The 26,252-nt window shown below is 32.0% G+C and overlaps 4 protein-coding genes and 1 long non-coding RNA gene across 5 annotated transcripts; 4 read left to right on the top strand and 1 right to left on the bottom strand.

Moving 5' to 3' along the window:
* The first annotated feature begins 530 nt into the window (after positions 1-530).
* On the top strand, positions 531-5,685 carry LOC136990398 (cell surface glycoprotein 1-like). Its single transcript, XM_067288791.1, has 6 exons — positions 531-647; positions 2,465-2,508; positions 2,660-3,670; positions 4,363-4,449; positions 4,539-4,572; positions 4,724-5,685. The coding sequence occupies exons 1-5, from the start codon at positions 599-601 to the stop codon at positions 4,545-4,547; spliced, it is 1,200 nt and encodes a 399-aa protein (XP_067144892.1). The 5' UTR covers positions 531-598; the 3' UTR covers positions 4,548-4,572; positions 4,724-5,685.
* Positions 5,686-6,036: 351 nt separating this feature from the next.
* LOC136990362 (uncharacterized) lies at positions 6,037-8,046 on the bottom strand. Its single transcript, XR_010883052.1, has 3 exons — positions 7,919-8,046; positions 6,867-6,904; positions 6,037-6,329 (listed from the first exon to the last, which is right to left on the bottom strand). It is a non-coding gene; the product is annotated as an uncharacterized lncRNA (long non-coding RNA).
* Positions 8,047-14,811: 6,765 nt separating this feature from the next.
* Positions 14,812-15,493, top strand: LOC136990365 (uncharacterized). The gene is made up of 4 exons (XM_067288758.1): positions 14,812-14,943; positions 15,013-15,117; positions 15,185-15,280; positions 15,355-15,493. Exons 1-4 carry the CDS (start codon positions 14,827-14,829, stop codon positions 15,460-15,462), a joined length of 426 nt encoding a protein of 141 aa, XP_067144859.1. The 5' UTR covers positions 14,812-14,826; the 3' UTR covers positions 15,463-15,493.
* Positions 15,494-18,936: 3,443 nt separating this feature from the next.
* Positions 18,937-20,087, top strand: LOC136990364 (uncharacterized). Its single transcript, XM_067288757.1, has 6 exons — positions 18,937-19,107; positions 19,370-19,440; positions 19,517-19,621; positions 19,694-19,789; positions 19,861-19,947; positions 20,025-20,087. The coding sequence occupies exons 1-6, from the start codon at positions 18,957-18,959 to the stop codon at positions 20,067-20,069; spliced, it is 555 nt and encodes a 184-aa protein (XP_067144858.1). The 5' UTR covers positions 18,937-18,956; the 3' UTR covers positions 20,070-20,087.
* A 1,847-nt stretch (positions 20,088-21,934) lies between these two features.
* On the top strand, positions 21,935-24,446 carry LOC136990334 (uncharacterized). The gene is made up of 7 exons (XM_067288725.1): positions 21,935-22,101; positions 23,002-23,024; positions 23,092-23,439; positions 23,501-23,602; positions 23,676-23,771; positions 23,838-23,939; positions 24,078-24,446. The coding sequence occupies exons 1-7, from the start codon at positions 22,059-22,061 to the stop codon at positions 24,132-24,134; spliced, it is 771 nt and encodes a 256-aa protein (XP_067144826.1). The 5' UTR covers positions 21,935-22,058; the 3' UTR covers positions 24,135-24,446.
* The last annotated feature ends 1,806 nt before the right edge of the window (positions 24,447-26,252 follow it).

The following is a 26,252-nucleotide window of genomic DNA, read 5'->3' as shown; positions in this document are numbered from 1 at the left end:
TAGATAAGGAGGAAAAATTCAAGTTATTTTGATGATGGGGTGATTTCGATCTGCGTGAAACCCATCGTGTCTTACATCTTACATATTTATTCGAATGAATTAAATGCAATAGATACATATCTATGTATTTAAATATATATTTTACATATAAAATATGCATTATATGGCACAATATTTAATTATACAGTTTATTATTTATTAGTAAAAATTTTACAATAGGAATTTTAATTTTTGTTGTTGATATTCTATGTAAATTATATTAAAATTATTTAAAATTACTTTTCAAATTATATTGTTCAAGAGAGATGTAAAATTGTGAAGAAATTAATAAATTTTATCGTAATTTTAGCGAGTTTTTAATTTATAAAATTATCATTTAACAATTTACAGAATTATATAACACATTCATGTGTTAATACTATAATTCCCATTCTATACAATGCATTTCCTTGTTAAGTGTTTTAATCTTCTTATATCAATGCATATATACATAATTTAATATTCTTTACAATAAAAACCAACATGCCAGATGATTAAAATCATTATAGTAAAGACAGATACTTTTCAACAGTACATACTTTGAAGTACAGTATATAACATGGTGAATTTATTCCTCTCCGCCATCTTGGTTGCATTTTGTGTTCAGGGTAAAACTTTTTTCTTATGTTTTTTTATATTAAAAATATTATAAATATTAAAAAAAATTGCGATTTAAATAATTATTTTCATTCGAAATTTAAATTTATAATTTTAAAAGTTAGTTTTTGAAGTTATTTCTTAATTTATTTTGATTATATTGAATACATTGCAGCATATATAAAAAAAATTATTTAGTGAAATATTTATAGTTAAAGATCTAAAGTACTTAATATAACAAATGATTTAGCTCGATATTTTGAGAGTCCGCTATATCCAGGTCCACTATATTACAGTCAAACCTCTAAACAACGGCCACTGACAATAGTCGTAGGTTATTTTGTATGAATTTTTCTTGATAAAAATTCCTAAAAATTGGTCGCTGTTTAGAGGTGGCCGTTGTTGGAGGTTCGATCGTATAAATAATATTCCAAATTTGCTTAAATAACCACTATAAACAGATTTATTGTTATATTATAGAGAAATATATGGTCTTGTTGGATTGTAGTACTTTTTCAGGCAAAGTACTGTTTCTTTGTATTGAATGTAGCATAAGAATATCAATATGCCTCAAGACACAGTAGCAATGTTGATCTAAAATACAAAGATATATACGGTTCTTTGTTTGATAAATCAATCAAGGGACGTAACCGTACATTTTTAAAAAAGTACGAGAGTACTAACCGGCTCCCGTGCTTCATTCACCACTATCTGTAGAGTTTTTTAAGGGCAAAGCATATCTGCAAAACGGATTAAAGGCGCCAAAAATGACCTATGTACTCGCAATCGAGCTGGGCAAGAAATAATTTTTTCAGTCTTTTCGGCCGAAATACACAGTACAAATTAGAAGGGCTTCGTCTTCATAAGAAAATCACTGCTTCATTCTTTAAGTACAAAGGTTCATGGTGATTAATATATATATATATATAATTATATAATGCACAATCCTTAAAAATGATATAGATTTTACATTCTGTATTTTAAAAAATTTATAAATTAATTTTTCCTGAATTCATTCGGTATTCAAAAACAGAATAATATTATGTAACAACAAAATATAATTGTTCTTATACAAATTCAAATTAACAGTTATAATCAAAAATAATTTTTTTATATGTGCTATATGGCCTTGAACACGTGAGGACATTCAGAGAAGTCCCGTTTTTGAGGGTGTTCAGCAGTTTTCCCCTTTGAATATTTTAACAAGACCCCTTTGTAATTTAAACTGTGCCCGTATCTTTTATAGGATCAGTGGGCATAGGATTCTGGTTCAGTGTTTTTGTCTACATTTACACCCCATATATTCATTTTAATTTAGCTGCTTTGTATTTACTAATCATTAATATACATAGATGTATACATGACTGAGAAGTGAGGCGAGGTGGAAATGTGAGGCTGACTCCCTCACATTTATATATTTACACGTAAAAAATAAAATTACGTATTTACACACAGAAAAAAACTAAATTTCGAGGCCTCTTAGTGTCTCGGATCCGCGACAATTTATATTTTTGGCCATTCTATCAGGATTCTTTTGTTATAAATGTATTTAGAAATGCAAAGCGTTACAGACAGACAAGATTTCGTTAATCACGACAAATATGTAAAGAATGGATATTTATTTCCGTATTTAAAAATTAAATTTCCTGATTAGGACAACGGCATTATATGAATTAAAATGTTCGTTAATGAAAGGAAAAAGCGGATTAAATATTTTAATTTCATTTTAAATTTAATAATAATAATAATAAGCCGATTAAATATTTTACAATAAACTATTTATATGTAATAATAAAAATAATTCTTTTAAAACTTTATATTTTCCTAGAAATGACGTTGCTTAATAACGATCCATCGCAGCTTCAAGGACAAGTAAATTCATGCCTTTATTTTCCTAATATTTTAATTGTTAATTCACATTATTTTCATTTATTTAAAAAAATAATTCGCGCACATTTCATTTATTCTTTAGATGTTTTAATTTAAAAAAGTTATTTATATTATTCTACATTATTAATGATAGGATGTTGCCAATCTTGAAGATCGTTTCTTACGAACTTACTGTCCATGTAGACCTCTTTGCAAACCACCATGCCTAACTTGCCCGTGCCCACGTAGAGCCAGACCGACCAGACCGACTTGCAGACCAAACCGTCCATGTTCTCCAGGACCAACTATAAATCCACCTTCAAGCCCACCAACAACTACATCTGTAGATACAGAAACACCTTCAAATCCTCCTGTCACAGAGAGTACTACGCCTGGAAATTCAGAAACACCTACGAATCCTCCTGACACAGAGAGTACTACGCCCGGAAATTCAGAAACACCTACAAATCCTCCTGACACAGAGAGTACTACGCCCGGAAATTCAGAAACACCTACAAATCCTCCTGACACAGAGAGTACTACGCCCGGAAATTCAGAAACACCTACAAATCCTCCTGACACAGAGAGTACTACGCCCGGAAATTCAGAAACACCTACAAATCCTCCTGACACAGAGAGTACTACGCCCGGAAATTCAGAAACACCTACAAATCCTCCTGACACAGAGAGTACTACGCCCGGAAATTCAGAAACACCTACAAATCCTCCTGACACAGAGAGTACTACGCCCGGAAATTCAGAAACACCTACGAATCCTCCTGACACAGAGAGTACTACGCCCGGAAATTCAGAAACACCTACAAATCCTCCTGACACAGAGAGTACTACGCCCGGAAATTCAGAAACACCTACGAATCCTCCTGACACAGAGAGTACTACGCCTGGAAATTCAGAAACACCTACAAATCCTCCTGACACAGAGAGTACTACGCCCGGAAATTCAGAAACACCTTCAAATCCTAGTGAAACTATTTCCGAATTTCCTGTCACTACGGAGACAACCTCAAATCCTTCGGTGTGTCCCGAGCCAGAGCCAAGACAAAGAGAAGAAGTTATATGTTTCATACGTTTTAGGATGTTTTTGCAGCGCCAATATCCAGAAAGAGCATGGTTGTCAATATTAGAAAATGGCTTTCGTGTTGAGGTAAGTTTTGAATTCCTCATTTTAAAATAATTCTGTATAGAGTAACCTGAAAATACACTTCTAGAGTACAATTCTGTAATAAAAGCTTTTAAAAATTTAGAATATTTATAAAATACAGTGGTACTTCTGAATTCGAATTCAATTCGTTTCTATCATAGATGAGTCGGAGTTCCAAAGCAATTTTTCCCACAAGAAATAATGTAAAGTGACCTTCCCTTCCCAAACCCCAAAAGTACCCATTTTAATTCTAAAATCATAATTTATGCTAAAATAACAAAAGTAAATTTCCCAATGAATACACAGAACAATGGAAAAAGTAAATAACGAGGTAAAATCAAGATGATCTGAGGGCGGATAGGTGGGTTCTTTCAATAGGTATTAACGTATTTAGAAAAGTAAGGAATTTTTATTGTTTGTAGCTCAAAAATTATGGTTAGTAGCCCAAAATCAACATTTACACAATCTGTAAACACTGCAGCATCGTGAGTATCCGTACAGATATTATGGAGCATACAGTATGGCCGTCTTTATTGCGTTCGAGTACTGATGGGTACCACAAACTGGGGTATACGAGTTGCAAGATACTACTGTATTCTATGTTAAACATTTAAACGATAATTCTATAATTGTTTTAACAAAAAATATTTTACTTTTGTGTATTTTATGCACACATTTTCTTTATTTTTTTCCAGGTTGTATCAAGTAATCCGTGTTCTTTTACGTGCAGAATTACATATTGTGATTACATTGTAAGATTTCTTGTTAGAAGACCTCGTTGTGTAAGTAATAATCTTATTAAATAAATAATAACACAGTTTATATTAATTTATTTTATTTATTTCTAATATTTTCTAAAATTTTTTTTCAGCAAATATAACGTATTTTCTGAATTTTATGGATTTGTATGTATACATTATGAATTGAATTTTATATAATATTTATAATCTAGATTATAATTTAGAGGGACTTTAAAGCACTGATACAATATTAATTTATTGATATTTTAATGTGTCATTACAATGTTTATTGAGATTTTGTTTAATTAGAATACAGACTGGTGAAAAGTCTTCGTGCCTCTTTGAATGCACACTTGGTTTGATGGTAGCATATTGTAAACGCCATGTAAGAGCTTATTTCTTATCGTTGTAATGAGGTTGAAAGTTTTAATATTGAGAATAACCCACTCTGTTTCAAGACGTATCTACAGGAATAGCCCGATGGCCGAGCGTTAAAAAGTAGTAGCCCGCCACTCTGGGGACCCGAGATTGTATCCAGATGAGTCGAAAAACCTCAGGGTGCCTAGTCTGGAGTTCTGTGAGTAGCAACACAAACGTCTCGTGATGCCAACTCGTTTAGTGAATGGTCCCTTTGAAAGGATTGGTACCAAGCTACACTCCTAACACATTCGTGTTGCTACTTACAAGACTCCAGATTAGGCACCCAGGAATTTTCCTGGGGTGGCCCGTCCCTCACCATCCAACCGCCTCATTGTAGACCTGGCCGTAGTAATAACGTGCTTGCTTAAAAGGCCATCTTAGTGCCCACGGATAGGAAAGGGTTCTAAAAAAGGCATAAGCTATACTTACTAATAATTAAATGTTTAATATTAGCCAACATTGACGTAACCATTAAAAGATATATTAAATAAAAAAGTTTGCTGACACAGCATGAAAGATGAAGAAACTACTACAGGTATTGTTAAAAATATGCCATTTATGCTAAATATTTCCGTGTTTGTAAATACCTATAAAGGATTTTTCCACGCGTGGTATGTGGCATTTATATTGACGATTAAAAATTTCAATATATAGTAGAAAAACTTTAAGAATTAAGCCCTCGTGTAACCTTTACTTCGTACTTCTGTCATGTGTACATGCAAAGTTGCACAAGAATATAAACTTTGTATGTTATGGAATAAATAGAGATGATAATTTTATTATTTGCTTATGTAATATGTGTATTTGAGATTTATATGATGTATAATTAGATAAAATAAAATGGCAAATTAGCAACTTCGTTTCGGTTTACTTACCTTTCTCCATTACAAAATAATTACTAAGAAGCGATTGATTTAAGCTCTATCTACTTATTATTATTATGTTGTATAGGAGAATTACACGGTACTGGGGTCTAACAGATCCGTTGTTTCTGTGTCGACCGAAAACTGTTCCTTTTCTTTATAGCCTCTTCCTCCTATACTATACAATGTGCCTTCACTTTATGGCTCTCGTAGACATATTGGGTCATGTGGGCCTATATATGTTCAATCACTCCCCCAACTGAGAAACAAGGGCACAATCTTACACATAAAAAGTTTGTCGCCACTCTATATTTGCATAAATTTACATATTAAATTAAGAGGAAGATTTCATGGATCAAATATATTATTTTATTAGATTTTAGATCATCTTACATATTCATTTACAATTTAAATTAACTTATTGTTTAACTGATTTTATAGAATAACTTTATTTAATAACGAAGACAAAGGAGGTAATTATATTTATCGTGAAGAAAGCATTCTGAAAAAGTTGCAAAACATATTCAACGGAAAATCGAAGTTAAGTTGTACATCCGAACTTGTGCTGTTGCATATTGTACTCATTAATGTTCTGGGTCTCACAGGAGGATTTGGTCCGGGAAATGTTGATACATTTACCTATTTAAGTAAAATTTATACATATTTAACAAAGAATATTTCATTATTACTTTCAGTTAATCAATTAAATGTTGTGCCCGTAAATATCGGGCGGATAAAATCACCTAACACTAGTAGGTCTGTATATGAGGATAAGGACTGACCACGTGAAGATTTTCGAGTTCACATGTCACACAACTTCCTCATAGAAAAACCTTCTGTTTAATCTGTAGAAGGTCCTTCTCCATAGAAGGTTTACATCCCATTAATTGATTAACTGATTGACTACTGTCAGCGGAACAAACAGGTAAAATATACATAACACGTATGCTTAATTGGCGATTTATAGGTAGAATAATGCACACGAGACCCGTAACAGTGAGTTTTGGAGGTAAATTTTTCCCCAAACAGCGTTGAATAGAGATATTCTGACTATAACCATCCTCTGTATTAATTTCAAAATTATTTAATTAATAAAATGTATGTTTGTATTGAAAACTAACTAATTTTTATGATTTTTATCTCTTATACACATAGAATTTAAGAAAGCAAACTTACATAACTTCTCTTCTGTTTAATCCTATAAGATGATATACCTACAAAATAATATTTTAATGCTTTAAAAATTAAAATAATAATAATAATAATTAAGATAACACGTCTATATTACAATAAACAAAGATAAAATTAACTTAATAAACAGTAAAAACCTCGATATAGCGCTCTTCTAGCTTGGTAAAGAGACAAACGTACGGAGCTAATCGTTCCCAGAAACGTTAAATACAGGAATATTTTAGTGTCTGTGACATTTTTTACTACCGTCAAGTAAATTTCAAACTCTGTGTAAGCCTCGTTACTAGTTCTTATCGTTCGAAATACCCCAATTTAACGCACGTTAGTTAGTGTTCAAATTTCAGAAGTAAAGTGTTAGTAGTTATATTAATTATTAATATTAAAAGTTTCCCCCTGTATAGAAATGGCTCGATATATTCAATATTTTCTAAATTTCCTCGGTTTTACGATTCCCAGTATAACGAAATGAAGCTAAATCAGTTTTTTTCCAAGGCATTGTGAGTGAAAATACAGTATTTAATGGCATCAGACTGCATTGGCCGAATGGATAAAATCACTGAATTGTGGTCAGGGGTTCGAATCTTATCAGCATGATAGCCATTTTCTAGATTTTCTTCCGTGTCTAACACCTAAATAGTAACCAGTTTGCCATAGAAAGTTCTTCCCTTGTTAGATAGCCTGTGTTTTGCTTTCCCTTATCCCATTTTCCATTCGGGACAGCCTCATCTCACGGAGTGATAAGGGCAAGAAAACCAACACCCAGTCTTGAAATAAGTAAGACTCTACACCCTTTTTTTAGTGTTTGTTTCCCCGTATTTATCACAATATAGGCTGTTTATAGCTCTTATCACACGTAATCTACAGGGCATTAGAAACGACTGTCATCTAGATCCTATGATAATGGTCCTGGATTCTTATTTAGATATAGAAGGATTTATTTATTTCGTCAGTTAGTCTGTCTGAACGTGTATGAAACTCATTAAAAGTGTTAATACAAATTGCTAATTTTAATAAATAAGAATTTTCGATACTCTTACCTTGAAAAATTAAGAAAATTATCATCAGTTGGTAATAACTCATCTTCTAATGACCAAAAATTTAGTTAAATGATGCCAACTGTGCTAGACCTCTTTATATAAGACAGGTTTTAATGATTCATTTGAATCAATGCCATTTGTCAGAGGATGTTAATTAAATAGAACGAACAAAACAATATAAATTAATGTAGAATTTATGACCTAGTTGTGTGTTTTTCTGTAACAATTCTCCATTTCTCATCTAAATGATGCTATGTAAATAATGACATCACGATGAAAAGTCCTTGTTACATCCGTTTTCTCTTTCTCAATAAAGGAAATGTGTTATAAGTTATCATTACTGATACACTCAGCTTCGTAGGGAATGTTTACATATAATAACAGCAATGAAATATACGTGTACAGCTTATTGATGTAATACTAAATACGCAGTTGGATACTCCTAAGGTATACATTCCCTAAATATTCAGTGTGTTCCATAAATCTAGTACAGTAAGAGTTATGTTGATAGGTAAAGCATAGAGCTGAGTAAGGAGAAATGATTCAAGATGGTGGAAACCTGCAGCAACCTCCTAAATACACAGGGTGTTGCATAAATCTGGTGTCATAGGAGTTATGTTGATCTTTATTTTATAGGTAAAGCATAGAGCTGAGTAAAGAAGAATGATTGTAAATGGAAATGACGTATGAAACGTAATAAATCCTATCAATTCTTCCGGAAAAACTTCATATAAGAAGCTGGTCGTATTTAGGCGTTAGAGACGTGTAGAAAACCCGGAAAACTGCACGTGAACATCACTTTTGTCAGGTACGAACCCATGGCTAGCGTTCAGTGAGTGTTTTTATCCACTGAGCCATGGCAACATTTCCTAAAACTCAAAGTCTGTGTACGGGTTCGTGATGTCGGCAATGGGGTGGTCTTTTGTTCTCGAGTGTCAGCAAAAATTTGCCTTCCTCCATCACAAATCAAATACCCTTCTTCTAATTATGTCACCAGGAAGAAGTTTAAATCATTCGCAAATACAGTCGAACCTCCAACAACGGCCACCTCTAAACTGCGGCCATTTTTCAGGAACATTTCTTTTTGAAATGCACGCAAAATAGCCTTCAAATAGCTGTCATCTTTGAACAGCGGCTACTTTTTGTGTTCCGTCAGTGGCCGTCGTTCAGAGGTTTGACTGTATTTTCAAGCATTTTCGTAATGGCCGGAAAGAAAAATAAACGGCGGGCGCAATCTTACGTCATGAAAGACACATTTTTCCTCTTCTACTTCAGCAATCGTCAGATACAATCGAAACATTCTCACCCGTCAATGGCTAACATAATACTTGAATAGACAAAATACCACGTGTTTTGAAGTTAATAAACATACCAGAAAAGTATAGATTAACACATAACAGAACAGTCAAAAGGATCTCCATATACGGCCGCGTGTTTCCCGTGTTTTCTTCACCTGTCTAATAGCTAAACAGGATCCAGCTTTTCATAAAACACCCCCCCTGGAGGCACCCCTCCTCATCAGATCGCATTGTCTCACTCCATAATCAACCAATTAACTTATATTCTTTTACTCTAGGAGAACGCATTAACTCTTCTGGTGTGTCCGTGAAACACAGGTATTTTGTGAACAATAAAAGTGAAATTTCAACGAATAGACAAAAATAATACACCAGAAATCATCATACAGTATGGTCAGTTGGTTGGTTGTGACAATGCAACGCAACACGAATGCGACCTGTCAACGAGGTATCTAAACTCTTTTCCGTTTCCGCGTTAAACAGGTTGGCTTATACTGTAATTGTATTTTATATAGCAAATCGTTCCTAGATTTACCTCTGTTAAAGCAGGTTTCCGATTTTAAGGGTGTCCGTCTTATACAGGTTTTGCCATATAAACAGTCTGCTGCTTTCTAATATTTACGAAACAGTTAAAACCTACGAAACTCCAATGAAAAAGACTACGTTGGGCCCCTTTCACCATTTGTCTGCCCCATTGTGAGCCTTGTGTTGAAGGAGGGGAAACAAGTAAATTCATTTCAGTGTTTTTATTAATTGTTAACAATAAAATACAGTATTTTTTAATATTTTATTTAAAGGAATAAGAAATATTTAAATAAAATAAAAATCAATTGTTTATTATTTTTATACACGTCTTAATGATGTATAATTGAAATACTCAACTTTGAAATCATTTATCATGTTAATAATTGGAAAATAAATACAATGAAAGGAATAAAATGACAGATTTAAAGGAAAAATATCTCTATTATTAACTGTTATTATTCTTTATTATAGTAATAGCATAGGCGTAATAAGGGGTGGTTGGGTTTTCGTACTCGCGACCTTTCAAAGATGACGTAACTAGTAGTGACATTATGACAGAAACTTACAATAAAGAACGAACAATTATTTATTGTGACGTCGCCACAATGCCGTACTTCAATTTTTAATAACATTTTAAATTTATTTAATTTAAATTTTATGCTCTCCACCTCAAATTAGTAGTGTCCAGCCCCTGTACATCATACTATTCCTGTTAGCAACAGAATCATGTCGAACATCGATTCTTTCAGGGATCATTTTAAATTGAAATAACGTCACTTCCAGTAAAAACCGAAAGTTCTTGTATAGTTAATCGGAGCCTTCTAATTTTATCCTTTCCACATTTGGTATCGTCTTTCGTCTTTCTAATTTCATTCTCGAGATTAAGGAACGGCAGACAGACAGTGGGAATTTATAGATCTACAATTTTTACAAATTGCAGAGTAATTGACTCTTTCGTGTTACATACTTTTACATTTAAGGCCAATTAGTTTTATATAACATGCTGTAATTCAATTTCTAAACAAAATATATCAATAATTTTCTTCGCCATAGTTGGTTTGACACGTGGGAAAATGCCTCCTGGGGGACTTTTTATGGGATAATGATCGATATGTTGGTGTTAGACACGTGAAATTCCACTTAGCAAGCCATTTTCCGCTAGAAATTAAACCTCTATACGCCAGTGGGACGTAAAAATCTTTCTTCTGATTAGACGCCATTTTTCACTTCTTCTCCTTGTGTTTCTTAAACCATACGCTAGCGCCATCTGTCGGACGTAATCTAAAACAGATATTTGTCCTTTACATTCAGTATCCTTGTAAAAATGAGAAAATAACAGTGGCGTGCCGTAACATTTGATGATAGGGAAGCTGTGTTTCTGTAAGAAGCCGACTTACAGGGGCAATCAATTAATTGCGCGTCAGGGCCCGTTCGTATTCGTTTGTTCGATAAGCCAGTAAAAACCGTATACTTCTTTAAATGTATTTTTAATAGATTATCCGACGTACTTAATAAATAAGAAAGTTCAATATAATTACCTCCGTTATTACATTCAATAAATTCCCTACGCTCTCTAAATGCCAATTCTCGCTTTGAGAAAAAACATATAACGTCTATTAATTTAGATATATCTATTAATCGTAATTATCTCGTTATAATTTTCAATATTTATTTTATATTGTCTACCAATGTTAAATTCTATTCCTATTTTGATTTCCAAATTGCTTCAATTTTACGAAAGAATCGTCATTCGTCATAAATTTTATCGTCAAAATGTCGAAATTTTTTTGTTGACGTATTTATATTTAATTTAGGCATTGGTCTTTCTCTTTTAATAATGTTTTCTTTTTCATTATACGGTCTCGAGCCAAAACTTTTTTAAAATAAATTTTTGAATCACTAGCCACGATATAAGGGCTAAAATTAAAATTATAAAAAAACTTACTTGATAAAACAAAATGTGTGACGAATATACATACCTAGTACAAAAAATTCTTCAATTGTATGAATATACTTTTAAAGAAACTTATAATTAAATATAACTTTGTGAAGAAACGTACATAAAAATAACAAAATATTCTTTACTTTTTAAATCTTAAAACAATCCACTTAGTGAAATAGCTCCTTACGAGTGGCTAACGAATGGAATCGGAGACTGTCCAGGTAGGTGTGTGCGTGCCAAATCCCGAGGGTGCCGATACCGGTCGATGTCAAATGCCTCTTTTGTCGCATCACTAGTATATCTCAAAGGACGCGACAGGGTTGTTGTAGATTTTAAACGTTTCTCACCATAGCCGTAAAAATCTAAATATGTTAAACTTAACAGATTGTCCGTCGTTCGTTTTCTAACTAATTCGTTTTAGGACCAAGTGTTCACGGAAATTTCCAAAATTTACAACTTTTCGGTCACTCTCATTGAACTGGAAAAATTTCTGAACCAATCTCTTGCCGAGTACAGCGGGGTCTGATGTCTTCATAATATTAGATGTAATAAAGACATCAGACCCCACTGTACTCGGCAAGAGATTGGTTCGGTTAAGCTTCTGTTTAAGTAAAATTTCGGCTCTTTCGTCAGGGTTTTATTTAGGTTTCTAATTCCCTAATCGCTTAATTATTTAACTACTTCTTAAGTAGGAATAAGTCGAAACCGGTTACTTTGTACTCGAATATCTGTAGTCTTGGGAAAACAGTGGAAAGACAAATTTTTATGACAACCGATACATAAATCGTAAATTTAAAGAAAATAAATTCTAGAGCTTTTTTGCACCATTGTACGTCTCATTCATTAAATTTGGTTGTAAATGATGCTGCCAAAGTAACAGTTAATTTTTTAACACTACTAGAATTGTACACGTTTTTTTCTGCATCCCCTTACAGATGGGACATACTAAATCGTAATATCATCGGTTTAACATTGAAATCCGTAAGTAATATAAGATGGGAGAGCGGAATAAACGCGGAATAAATATATCAAATATTTTAATGGATTTTTTAAAAACTCCTGACAACTATACAGAACTATCGTAAAAACACACCAGTAAATTCCTATCGGTTGGGTTAAGTTATAAATCTAGTCTAGGGTGAGCAACTTTTTTCATAACGTGGGCCAGAATAAATTTTACGTTATTTTCGCGGGCTGTAGTAGTTAATTGACGCCTTCTTGTGACTCGTAATTTTTTTAGTCTGTAAATACGAAATAAATAAATAAAAAGTTAATTACTACATTTATTTCTCTTATCGTTTTCGAAAATTACAAAGAATTGGAAAAATAACTATTAATTAGTTATTTTTCCAATTTAATAATCTATTAAAGATCTCGCGGGCCGGATAGAAACTTTTCGCGAGCCGTAGCTGGCCCGCGGGCCGGGGGTTGCCCGCCGTTGATCTAGTCTGCTCGTGATTCACATAATCGGGCGAGGGCGGCCGAACATCTAGCAGGCGGCGGCTAACAGCTCAGAACCGGCCAGGGATATAAAATTAGATGCTTTACGCGTGTGTCGCTTCTACCGGCTAAACCCGGGTGAGGTTGGTGCTCTGTAAACCGCATGTGCCAATGCCTATATAATCTGGCTGATTGGAAACTGACCCGGTTTTGACATTCCTTCCGCCACCGAATTATTCGAATATAGAATAGCAATCTTATCGTTTTTTTCACATGAAGTATAGAAATTTGTAAAAGTTACATAATGCAGTTATAATAAAATATTAATTTTAATTAATGCAAAGGGTACGTTAAAATATGAAAATTTATATTTTATAAAATACAAGAGAAGGTCATTGAAAGGTGGAATCGGCGCTTCCATCGCTTCCAATGACGGCACGCCACTGGAAAATAATTGCTTTTATTTTATTGTCTGTAAATTTCGTCCTTTGAGACAAAGGCTCACTTCAAAGGTCATTTCAAATGGCTTTTAACTATGATTATTTATATAAATTTTTTTTAAAAACTGTTTTTTACACTTAAGTCATTTGGACGTGACATTTTGAGCAACTAATATTAATATAATAATAAAAATTAATGTGATGTTTAAATATCCAAATTTCAAGTCAATATTGATACAGTATATAAATATTGAATTTCGTGCCATAGACTAAACAACTTTTAAACATTTAACTACTGCGAAAACATGGATTTAGTATTGTTTTCGTCTTTATTCTTCTTTTTAATAGTAAGTGTGTGTGTACAGGGGTAGTCCAAAAGTCAGTTGAACCACGCGAATCTCTCGAAATAGCTATTAAACGATTTTTAAAAGCATTGTAATGAGCGAAACAAATGTCGTTTTAAACAATCTTTATAAAGGGTAGAGATATAAGCAGCCATGTAGACTTACTTAACTGACTTTCGGGCACAATATATTTATATATAAACGAAAATTTATTTTAAATTATATTTATAAACATTAAATTTAAATTTTATACTAATAATTTTTTCTTAAAATTCTTTCTATTATAGAAATTAACGTAAGAAATTCTTGTTTTAATTCAAAATCGGTAAGTGAAAATAAAAGGTATAATACAGCTCTGGTAGGGTGCATATGAATAAAAGTAGCCTTACGAGCATAATATTCAATAGGCATATCGATCTAAAACAATAATGCATAGATTCCAGATTTACCCTTAACTAAAGAACCAACAATAACAACAACAATAGACGATGGTCCGAAGAATACAAATATAGGATTTACAATGGTGTATAATACTAGAAATATTACAACTACAGATTCAGCCACATCAAATACAACACCAGCAACTTCAACTGTGGAAAATAGAAACTCCAACTGTGGAGATAGAAACTTTAACTGTGGAAATAGAAACTTCAACTGTGGAGATAGAAACTCCAACTGTGGAGATAGAAACTCCAACTGTGGAGATAGAAACTTCAACTGTGGAGATAGAACACTCTCAAAACTGGTGCGAAGAATACAAATATAGGATTTACAATGGTGTATAATACTAGAAATATTACAACTACAGATTCAGCCACATCAAATACAACACCAGCAACTTCAACTGTGGAGATAGAAACTTCAACTACAGGTAAATCACTTGTTACAATACAGGTATGTTCATACTTTACACCAATTGATGGGTTCTACTTCACACACAGCACAGAAAGACGAAATATTTGTATTACCCGACGATTATTTTAAAAATACATGTAAAAAGCTTCCAAATTGGACACCGTACACCATTACTGATATGGTAATATGCCATAATATTTAATAAATATCCATAAATTTTAATTAAACTAATTTAAAAATATTTTTTCAGCCTTCGTACTATGTAAACCAATGTGACTTTTATTGCGTATTACTTGGAAAGGTGATTTCTTCCCCATTTAGAATTCCAGATAATTACAGTTGCGACATAAATAAGGTAAAATTTAATTAATTAAGATTATTAATTAAATAATAACAATAATAATAATTTTTAATTTAATTAGATATGTTTAAATGGAAAATGTATTAATTCACCAAGTCGTTCAGGAGTTGAATATTGTAGATCCTTATTTCCAAACAGAAGAATTACAGCCATAAGAGTAAAAGAAATATAAATTATTGATTTAAAAATGAATAATTAATAAAATAGATAACAAAAATGAGAAATTTTTAGGCGGAGAAGTCGTGTATGATTGAATGTTTTGACTTGGACACTTTGGAAATTTTGCTCGCTTTTCACACAACTTCGATACCTGAACCTTGTGATTATGATGATAATTAGTAATTAAGATTGGTAAAGTATTTGCCATTTTATAGATTGCAAAAATGAAAATAAAATTTAAAATATTAATTCATAAATTATTATCTATTATTTCAGAAGAGGAGAAAGAGAAGAGATGATTTTTTGATTACGTTCACCCACTATATTTTGAAATATTTTAAATTTCTAACGAAAATTACATATAAAATATATTGTAAAATATAAATAGTTTAATAAAAAAAATTAAGTTATAGTGTTTTAATGCCTTTAGATTGATTTTTTTTAAATAAGTCTAATTAAAACTATTCTTTAACTACTTGAATTTCTTCAGTCTTACTCAGCACCATGTTTTACCTGTAAAAATATAAACAACGATTACAGATTTATGGGGCATCCTGTATATTGTAGAATGTATTTTTTCGTGTTTATTATCGTTAGTAAATGGTCGCGAGTGAAGAATTTTCTTGCTGATGAATCGGTCGTGGGTTCGCGCCTGGCCCAAGGACTGTTCGCGAGGAGTTTTTGAGATTTTTTTCACGTTTCAGAAGGTGGGTTCCCACATAACTAGGAGCTAGTTTCCAAGAGAAAATCCTCCGTAAAGGCATCAATGTCGTATTGCCTTGCCTAAATACACCAAATCTCAAAATATGATTATCCTGGCTAAATGATATGTCCATGATTGAGTTGCATTATCCAACACTTATATTTGTATAACTGCATATTATTTTTAAAGATATGAGGTTTACACGAGTATTATATGGATTAAAGATTCTACATCCGTGATGAATGTTAACACGATGTAGACGATTGATGACACCAATACTAATAAATCCAGATGATGAATGATAGAATTATTAACTATATAAGTCTCACCAACAATTGAGATTTAGAAAACACTTCAAGAAACATGAAGGCGCATTTTGGGGAGAATTTACCACTGGAAAGGTTAGAAAATCCTTTCAAAATAGTCCAAGAGAACACACAAAATTTATGCTCTTATATTAAATAAACTTGTGTTTCCGAGTACAGAAGATCCTGATAAATTCAGTGATGCCGAGGTTTTAGAAATTGCATACAATACTCGTTAAAGGAATATTCAGCTATCAATTAATTATCTTTAGCAAGCAAACTTTGCAGTTTCTCTCCCCAATGTATACTGTACATTAAAACTTACAAACACAGTTGTAAAATAAAGTGTTAAGGAAACTGTCTAATAAACTCAGCCATGTAAATTTATATAGAAACCACAGTGGTGCTTCCTACCCCCATTTAAGCCAACTCCAAAAGTCTATATAAAACTGTGTCTGTCATGTGAGGGTCGTAAAGACGGGTAGAAATTGTGAATAATTATAAAGTTCTAAAGTCGGGAAGTATCAGAGGTCAAATCGGGTCACTAACACGTGTTGGTGATGTAGACCAGACACGAAAGAAACTTTCTTAAAACTTATCTTAAAACAAACGACGGAGAGGAATGTCAACCGAGAGAGAAGGAGCTTTGTCAGGTGCTCGCGAACAAGTGTCGAGAGTGAGAAACAAAGGGAGGAAATTAGCCGCCGAGACATATGGCAGATCGTTTGAGGCCATAACGGCGTAAAATACGAGCGCGGACTTCAAAAGCTCCGTCAACACCTCTCGGACCTCTCCCGACCCAGATCGGCTTCGGGTTTCTCATAGGAACAAAGAAATGACAAATCGGGATAAGGGAAAGGGTGAACAGAACCAATCAAACGGGTGAGATTCGAGGAAAAATCTGATAAAACCCCCGGATCTCAAGGTCGAGCGCTGTTCTCCTCCGGACAAGTGATGCAGGACAGACCTCATACCTTCGCCCGTCTGTTCAAGCCTTCTCCGAAAACAACGGATCCTCTCTACCCCCCGAGAAAAGTGTGCAAAAACGTCGACCCTCTGCCCGAGCCCCAGAATTCCACCTAAACTACAGACATCCACTCCCAGGAAGCTCCGGAGCCACCTTAAGTCTCACGTCTCGCCGTCAGTCGACGATCTTTGTTTTGCTAGTATTATGTAAGTTAACTAGTTGGTAAAATAAATGGTTTGTTTAGACACTTGTCATCTTTGTCTCCTGCCGCCACCACCCACGTACGATTCACCCCTAGATTTTCCTGACGCGCGATTAACGTCATTGCCCCTTAAAAGTCGGCGACCTTACAGTCATTCATATATTTAATATGTTATAGCTCTTCAAAGACCCATAAAATTTAATTGTGCAACGGATAATTTACAAATAATTGTCGAGAATTCTTACAATTCCACCCCAATATACAACCCCTAGACATTTCAATTGTTATAAATGAATATATCAATTAATAAATGTTGCATTATTAATTATATTATTTATCGTTCGATAATATAAGTAATAAACTTTAATCATTTTTCTTCAATTTTCAAGTTGGCCCACAATGGAACAGCCGATTGGCTAGGGATGGGTCCTACATATCCTCATAGGCCATTATCAAAACATTTCTATAATTTTTCGACTTCTTGCATTCTATCCACGGCCCCCAGAGCAATAACTTTGATAAAGGAAAATACAGGAAATCTTGCAGTAAAGTCTGTGTTAGGGCTGATCAATCATTGTCACAAGAAGTCTGTGTTCTAGACAAAAGAGACTTTCAAAACTTGAAAGCTGATCAAAGTAATGGTGTAAAAGACATCATTATGCTTCTCTTAAGGAATCTTTCCCTTTGTGTGAATGTACGAGTATCTTTATTCACAAAGAGAGAAATTCAAATTCTAAAAGTGAAGAAAGGAAGAACATGTTGAGCTTAAGCGACAATAGAGTTTAAAAAATACTTCAGGAAGCATAAAATAATTCTTTAACCCACTTTTTATGGATTCGAAATTTAATATTAAGTCATACTTCTGCATAAAACATTTCTCGTTTTATAACAAATATATTGTGCAAGTATCAGGTATAAAGAATAAAGGATTGATAAGTATAGAATTTCATATTAATTATATGTAAATATACACAACATGTTTGTATAAAGTACAATACAAGTCGCTCGTATCTTCAAACATTACAGGAATATTGTAAAATGGATTTCTTGTTATACATTTCCTGCTTCATTCTTATGATGAGTAAGTAATCTTGTAAATTATTTTAAATAATATATTATATAATTTAAATTAAAATTTGTAACTGGTCATAGAAGTAAAGAGCATTTACATGTAATTATATACTAGAAAAATAATATACGTTTAACACCCGGGGCAGAAGGAGGTACACGCTGGTGATGGTAAATGAGAAAGCCCTTCGCTATCCTTGTAACTGACTCCTGTTAATTATGAAAGATATTAAATTTATATTATAAAATTTAATTATTACAGAAATATATGAGACAAATGCAATTTCGGATATCAAAATACCTATTAAGGAAAGAAACAATGCTAATGTAAGTAGTATTATCTCTTTTGCGATATATACAACGTATATTAATTTAACTATAACTTTATTCCTACAGGAATTTACAGGTAATTGCACAGATAATTCTACCATGCTACCAATTACGGAATTTACAGAATCGCCTTCGAGTAGTGAAGCATCAATGCTGAACATTTCAAGCACAGTATCAGTAGATTCAACTCTTACAACTCCATTTAATGAAATAGAACATTCAAACAAAAGTTCTACAACAAATATTTCAGGTATAGACTTTCTGAATTAAATGAAACATTAACATCATCATCATCATAGATGATGCCCATATCAGCGATGTCTGTAACACGTTTCGGTTAGATTCACCTATGGTATACAAAATGGCAATTCTAATAATTTGGTTGGCAATAATTATGGTAATTAGAATAGGAATATAAGTCCCCACTGTTTCCCTTCTTCTGTTTGCTGGAATTAGAGACAAGCCGCCATTTTGTATACCATAGGTAAATTTAACCCAAGTTTCTATTGCAGAAACCACATTCATTTTCTATACGAATGGTTATACCCTTCGATGTCGTGGAATAATGGAAATGGGAGATGAAGTAATGTATTTATAATACAGTTAATAAGTATAAATAGAAAATTATTTATTAACTTAGATTACCTTATATTCTTTAGCCTATATTCACTCTTCCATGCGAAACTAACTGCACTACAGAAGAAAATGTAACACTTAATTTTATAAGAAATCTCTCAGATTTGTTTCCTTGCGGCAAAAATAAAGTAATATATTCATCTTTTGTACTAAGAAATTTACGAATTGGGTGCGAATTTAATAAATTTATTTGAATTTAGAGGTGCCTCAACGGAAATTGCGTCAAGACACCGAATCCATTACACGACAAGCATTGCAGAAGATTGTTTCCACGTAGAAATACGTTAGCCATAAAAGTAAAGATGTAAATTTAATATTAATTAAATATAATTACATCTAATTTAACCCATAAAATAAATATATTTAGCATAGACACGAATGCAAAATGATATGTTATGACACCGACGATTTTTCAACTTCGGAAGTTGCCGTGGCAAATTCTACACCTTGTAAGGTAAACACCAAACGCATTTTTATTTTATTAATTACTAGATATTTCGGGTAAAAAATTATTATTTTTTTCATTTTTAGAATGGCATTTGCATCTTTGGAAAATGTATTCAAAGAAGAAATTAATGTAATAATTTTTTTTTAATTTTTTAATAGCGATTAACCGGATATTATATAAGACTTGAGAATTAAAAACTATAAAAACGTATTTAGAAGAAGATAAAAATATTAATTACATTCTGTATTTATCGTATAAAATAATTAATTTTTTTCATTGTTTATAATATTTTTTATAGAGAATAAAATTGTTATTTTCAATACCTTTAGTGACGATTGTGTATTAAAATTGTGTTTCCTGTAATGCAAAGACAGGGGCGATCTGCCAAGAGGTATGCTTTCCCGGAGGACTTTCTATGGGAAATTGGTCTTTAGTTAGGTATTATGCATGTGAAGAAAATCTAGAAAATTCCACCTCACTAATTCGCTAGTAATGTACTGTACAGTACATACTTGCAAGCTCTACGTACTGTATACATATGTATCTAAGAACCTACATTAGTAATGTATACTTGCATGTTCTATATATACATACTTGTAGGCTGTATACACATATTTTTATTTAGTTATATAATATTCCTGCAATTTCTAATACCTGATAAATAATTAAAATTATGCCAGAAGAAACAATACGCAGGGAATAAGTCAATCAATTAATACGAAACATTTTTCTAAGGTATAATTGATATTATTAATCATAGTTGATTATTGAAGAAGACATATTATTTTACTGACTGTGGAACTGTTCTATTTTAAAGTAGGACAATGTTTTAGCAAAAATATAAATTTATAGTTATTTCGTAACTGGATTTTGGTATTGATTAATGGAATTACTAGTCGTGGGCGTGAAAAATTTACCATAAGTGTCGCTATTATTTAAATATAATGACGTTTATCGCAAATTAATAAATCAGTCGATGAAACAGGAAATTTTTATAAGATAAATATTTCCCGTATGCAGGAAATATTAGAATATTACAATTAAACCTGTGAACAACGGCCACTGACGGGAAACGTAAAAAAAATTAACCGTTGTATGAAGGTTATTGATTTCCTTGTTTTTTGACACAATTTATTTGAAGTTTTTACATTTCGAATCATTCTTTTACTCTGAAAAAATGACTTGTTACGATGGTATATGGCAATGTAACACTTGGTTCATCTGTTAAGGGGAGGACTTTCCATAGGAAAATACCATGTTCGGGTATTAGACATGAAGAAAACCTGGTGTTCTACGGGAAACTGGCTTTTATTCAGGTGTTAGATGCATGAAGTAAACTGTCCCATGGGAAAATGGTCTTATTCAGATGTTATACGCGCAAAGTAAATCCAGAAAACACCATTGGTGAGGCGCAAACCCGCGACTAACTACCAGTGTTTAGAGATTCTGTCCACTTAAAAACTGAAGATCAAGTCCCCATGTATGCTAATTAAATGCATCTGTATGTTCCTCTCGATTTTTTGCACAAATTTTAATGTTTTTCCTCACGTTAACAGTTGCAAATCGTGCAATTCCCGATAATTGTTGCTTTAAGTTCTCAATTATTGCAGAATTAAATTGAGAAATCAATCTTTCACACTGTATCGAAACAAAACAAATGTATCACATAAAAAAAGTCAGTGTTTAAATTAATACTAAATTATTTTTATTATATAAATATAACGACATTTCTCGTGAATTAATAAAAATCAATGAATAGAAACACAAATAAAAAATATATTTTAAAATAAATGTTTTCTAAAGACAGGAAACATTACAATAAATCGGAGAACAATTAAACATTTTATTATATTTACAACTATTTTTCTATTAATTAAACCTATAAAAAGAGAACAATAAAAATCTAACCACACTAAGAATTCCATTTTTGTCACGACTGCGGGTTATATAATACGATATTTTTAGAAAATATTTACATTTTATTAAACTATTATAACACGTAACTGTCTCATAAAGTATAATGTAAACATTTGTTTGATTGATACGTGTTGAATTTCGATCCAGAATAAGTTACAAGCTGTATACCTTCACTCAACACAACCCAACACCGCCTGAAGATGAGCTTCACATTCTACCTCATCTCCATGATTATAATTTCTAGTAAGTAACACTTATTCACAGACAATAGAATTAAATTTATTTCATTTTAATTCGGTGTTTGATCCCTATTATTAGAAAATGGCATTAATTAACAATGGATTTATATATGAAATAAATTGTTATATTAAGGTTATTGAATGTAGGTAGATCTATAAATTGGAATTAGGTCAAAAATCGTATTATTCACTCGCCATGTTTATATTTAGCGTTATTTATGCTTGGTTATATTATGGTATATTGAAACAAGTAAGGTGTAGTGTTAAGGAAGAGAGAGGCAGAAGGATTACTTGGTGTTAATTCTTTTTACCTCTATGTCATTAATGTTGTAAAGCTATTTTTACACTAAGATCTCCTCTTTTTTCTAATCAGAAACTACACCTGTATAATAAGTCCTATTTAAAAACAAGGTCTCCTGTTCCCTATATAAGTTAAGAATATATGTATGTTTAATTTTTGACGTTTACAGGAAATATTTAATCGTAGAAATGATACTATTGTTATTTCGTATAGCGTGATATGTAGGAAAAATAATAATACTATTCTACGAAAGAATATATTAAAATTCAAAAAAATTATATACAATCAAACCTCGATATAGCATCCGAAGAATTGTCGTGAACCAAGCTTTCTCATGAATATTAAATAGAGAACCCTTGTCAAGAGACCTTCTTATAATCAAATCTTGTGACTTAAACTCTCAAACTGAGATTTATGAACGTCGTAACGATTGACTGACCTTCGATTTAACGTCACTCGAAGTAGTGCCAACGAATGGGGAGGTGTATGTAAGCCTTTGTATATACATCTCCATTCTACAGCAGATTAATAATATTAATAAATTAGTAGTTAATTCTATAAATTATATAAAAGTTATTTAATTTTGTACGCTTTTATTTACAGAAACGTGTGGTGAAAACAACGGGGTAAGTCTAATTTAAAGTAATCTTGACATTAATTCAGCAGTAAGAAGCTCTATACTCTTCATTATAGGGAATATATACCTTCTCCCCATTAGAAACAACAATTAATCATAGAACAACATCTACCAATTCTGTGTTAATTTCCCGCATAACTGAGTCATTAGCAGCGACTACACTAACTACACCCCCACCAGAAACAACAGTAACTAGCAAGACTCCCAATTCAAGTTCAGAAACTACATTGCAGACAACGAAAACCCCTCATACGAGTGAAGAATCAGATAAAACTACGGAAATTCCTTCAATAACACCAACAACAATCCTTCCTGAAACTACCACGTCGGATGCCATTCCTGTTGATTACAACGAAGAATGCAAGAAGATCTATCCATGGTCAGCTCACGTAGACTATTATAAGGTAACCTACTAAAATAATTTACCAATTACTATCAAATTTATATACACGTGTACCATTTCAGCCATTGTACAGTGTACCGTGTCATTTTTACTGTCGAGTAGACCAAGTAAAGAAGTACGAACCGCACCAAAGCCCAGATTTTGTAGCCTGCGAAGGAAATAAAGTAAATTGTAATAATATAAATCTAAAAAATTTAATGTATAATTTATTATTTTCTACATAATTTACTATCTTAGAGATGTCTGAAAGGAATCTGTGTTAAGACTCCAAGTCCTGAAGAGGATCACTATTGCAGATTATTGCTGCCAAGAAAAAGAGTCTTGGCGTTAAGAGTAAGGGAATCGTTAAGATTTAAATATTATTTTTGGGTATTTTCATGTGAAAATAACCTCTTGCAGGACATATATTTGTGCGAAATGCTGTGCTATGATTTGGATTATCTATATGCTTACCAAGTTCGTGTAAGAAATGGTTCAGCGTGTAGACTTGTTAATGAGAAAGTAAGTTTATTACGCCATAATTTTAAATTTTTCAAAGTATTTTAAAAGATAAACTTGAATTAAGTTCTGTTATTTATTTCTCGAGTTGAAAATATATTAATTTTTTTAAATTTTAATTAATTAATTCATGTTTTTCAGGAAGGTGTATGTACGGATGGCGAATGTGAAGCTGTGAAATATAGGAAATGCTCATAAAGATTCTTTTATATCAATTTATAATGCAGAGTAGAACCTCTTAACAACGACCACCTCCGAATAATGGCATTAATGTCCGTTGTTAGGAGGTTTAGCTGTATTTTGAATTAGCAAAAAATGGAATTATAATCAATAATTTTGTTAAATTTAATTATAAAATATTAAAAATCGTATGTAAAACATTATAAAACTACTGAAGAACTTAACAGAAAAGTATGAGAATTGATTTATTTCATCTTAAATATTAAATACATGGAAAAATATTGTAAGAAATTTCATAAATTTTCGATTAAATAATGTAAAAATGGATAATTAATGAAGTCAATTAGATAATATGGAGGACACAGAAAGTGTTGAAGGACGGTTGATAATGTCATTCACAAAGGATGAAAACAAACTCATAAATTCCTGCATTACTGTACTTGATTGAGGCAATTTTCCTTCAGTCACCGTTACACTAGTTTTAATCTCTCTATCCAGATATCTTCCGGTAGAGAAGTTTATCAATACAATTAATCCTGCAAAGGAAAACTTAATTAAACTTTCATGGGAATTAACAATTAAAATTAATTACAATTACTGAAAACTGCGTACAGAACCCGATGAAGCATGACTTTTAGTATCAAAAGTAGATTTTTCTGTTTCTCGAATTGTCAAAATTTTATACTTATTCCGCTTCAACTCGAATTAAAATTTCAAGAATATACAGCACTCGTGTTAGCTTATACACCTCCGCATACTGTACATCTGTATAGATGTACAGTACTTAGGTACTCGTCTCTATAGTATAGTAAGTATTTATAGTACACCTTAGTACGCATATACACCTAGTACATATTAGCTCGGTACACCTCAGTACAGACTAATACTTAATACTGACCTATATAGGTGTATTTAAATACTAGTCTCCAAGCAATATACGTAAATAAGTGTATAGTATAGTAAGAACCTATAATACACCTTATATACATCTATTATATGTAAGTAGTCGCGAATTTTAAGATTAAATTCGCGACTACTCCATACTTTAATACATTCTTACACAGAAAATTACTTAATTCGAACTCCAATTATACTTAAAAATATTGCTAATTACAATTAAACTGTAGGGACTTAATTAGAAAGTAAATAAGATTAAAAATAAAATGGTAATTCTTACCTAAAACAATAGAAACGAACAATATTTGCTTCATTTATATTCAATCTGACAATATTTGCTTTAAAGAAATTCTATATATAAATATATATTATTATATTAACAATATAAAATATCAGTTACTTATCTCAGTACAGAGTTGCAGTCCTATATAATACTTTGTAAGAACAATTACTATAAGTCTACACCCGTGAACTAGATTTAAGTAGATTAAGGTGAAAGTTACGAAATTATAATATATATTTTAATTTTAATTGTATAAATTTAATAGAAAACGTATTTTATACCAGGTTATTTTTATATTATTTATTTATTTATTTATTTTATACCATTTGGTGTACTTGGACCCTCTCTCCTCTTCCTCATCCTTCACTATCTTGAACCCACGAGTAGGCTCACTTAACTGAGATTTTTTAAATAAAGGATTTATAAATTTATAACTTATAAATATTAATTTTATAAAAATAAATAATTTTGGCTTAAATATCAGGGGTGTGAACTAATTTGATATGGGTCAAGAACTTTTTATTTTATTCAGACGTCAAGGCTGGTGTGTAATTCGCGTTATGACATAGTTCTCGTGCGATACCCATTTACATAATGGTTTTGTATATTTCTAAAACATATAAATGCGTAAGAGAGTGCTGCTTTCGTAGCAGAAAGGATTACGCAAACAGCTAAAAAAATAACAAATAAATTTAAAACAAAACGTCATAAATTTATAAACAATTAAAAGTGAAATAATTGCGAAACCATTTGCGATTTATTTCAGTTTCCATAGGATCTTCTAGTTATTAATTACATAGACTCATCTGTTACGTCGTGACGTTTCACTCTGTTTACCATTGCATTATTGTGTCTGTCTGCACTCGCAGTTCTATGGGTAACTCTGCAGAAAAGATACTATAAAATTGCCTGAAGGCTCTACTCACTGGGCATACAATTTAAAGGGGTGATAACAC

The sequence above is a fragment of the Centruroides vittatus genome, unplaced genomic scaffold (genome assembly GCF_030686945.1).
Source record: "Centruroides vittatus isolate TY-2023 unplaced genomic scaffold, ASM3068694v2 scaffold_907, whole genome shotgun sequence".
NCBI classification, from domain to species: Eukaryota; Metazoa; Arthropoda; class Arachnida; order Scorpiones; family Buthidae; genus Centruroides; species Centruroides vittatus.
Note: the sequence above shows the minus strand (reverse complement) of the source record. Positions and strands in the feature narration are given on the sequence as shown.

Bases quoted from the DNA above. Each gene is read 5' to 3' on its own strand.
- LOC136990398 (XM_067288791.1), top strand. From the start codon at position 599: ATGGTGAATTTATTCCTCTCCGCCATCTTGGTTGCATTTTGTGTTCAG. The intron at 648-2,464 runs GTAAAACTTTTT...ATATTTTCCTAG, and splicing joins GGTTGCATTTTGTGTTCAGG to AAATGACGTTGCTTAATAAC. The intron at 2,509-2,659 runs GTAAATTCATGC...TATTAATGATAG, and splicing joins CATCGCAGCTTCAAGGACAA to GATGTTGCCAATCTTGAAGA.
- LOC136990365 (XM_067288758.1), top strand. From the start codon at position 14,827: ATGGGTTCTACTTCACACACAGCACAGAAAGACGAAATATTTGTATTA. The intron at 14,944-15,012 runs GTAATATGCCAT...ATATTTTTTCAG, and splicing joins CGTACACCATTACTGATATG to CCTTCGTACTATGTAAACCA. The intron at 15,118-15,184 runs GTAAAATTTAAT...TAATTTAATTAG, and splicing joins ACAGTTGCGACATAAATAAG to ATATGTTTAAATGGAAAATG.
- LOC136990364 (XM_067288757.1), top strand. From the start codon at position 18,957: ATGCTACCAATTACGGAATTTACAGAATCGCCTTCGAGTAGTGAAGCA. The intron at 19,108-19,369 runs GTATAGACTTTC...TTTCTATTGCAG, and splicing joins TTCTACAACAAATATTTCAG to AAACCACATTCATTTTCTAT. The intron at 19,948-20,024 runs GTAAACACCAAA...TTTCATTTTTAG, and splicing joins CAAATTCTACACCTTGTAAG to AATGGCATTTGCATCTTTGG.
- LOC136990334 (XM_067288725.1), top strand. From the start codon at position 22,059: ATGAGCTTCACATTCTACCTCATCTCCATGATTATAATTTCTA. The intron at 22,102-23,001 runs GTAAGTAACACT...TTTTATTTACAG, and splicing joins CTCCATGATTATAATTTCTA to AAACGTGTGGTGAAAACAAC. The intron at 23,440-23,500 runs GTAACCTACTAA...GTACCATTTCAG, and splicing joins CTCACGTAGACTATTATAAG to CCATTGTACAGTGTACCGTG.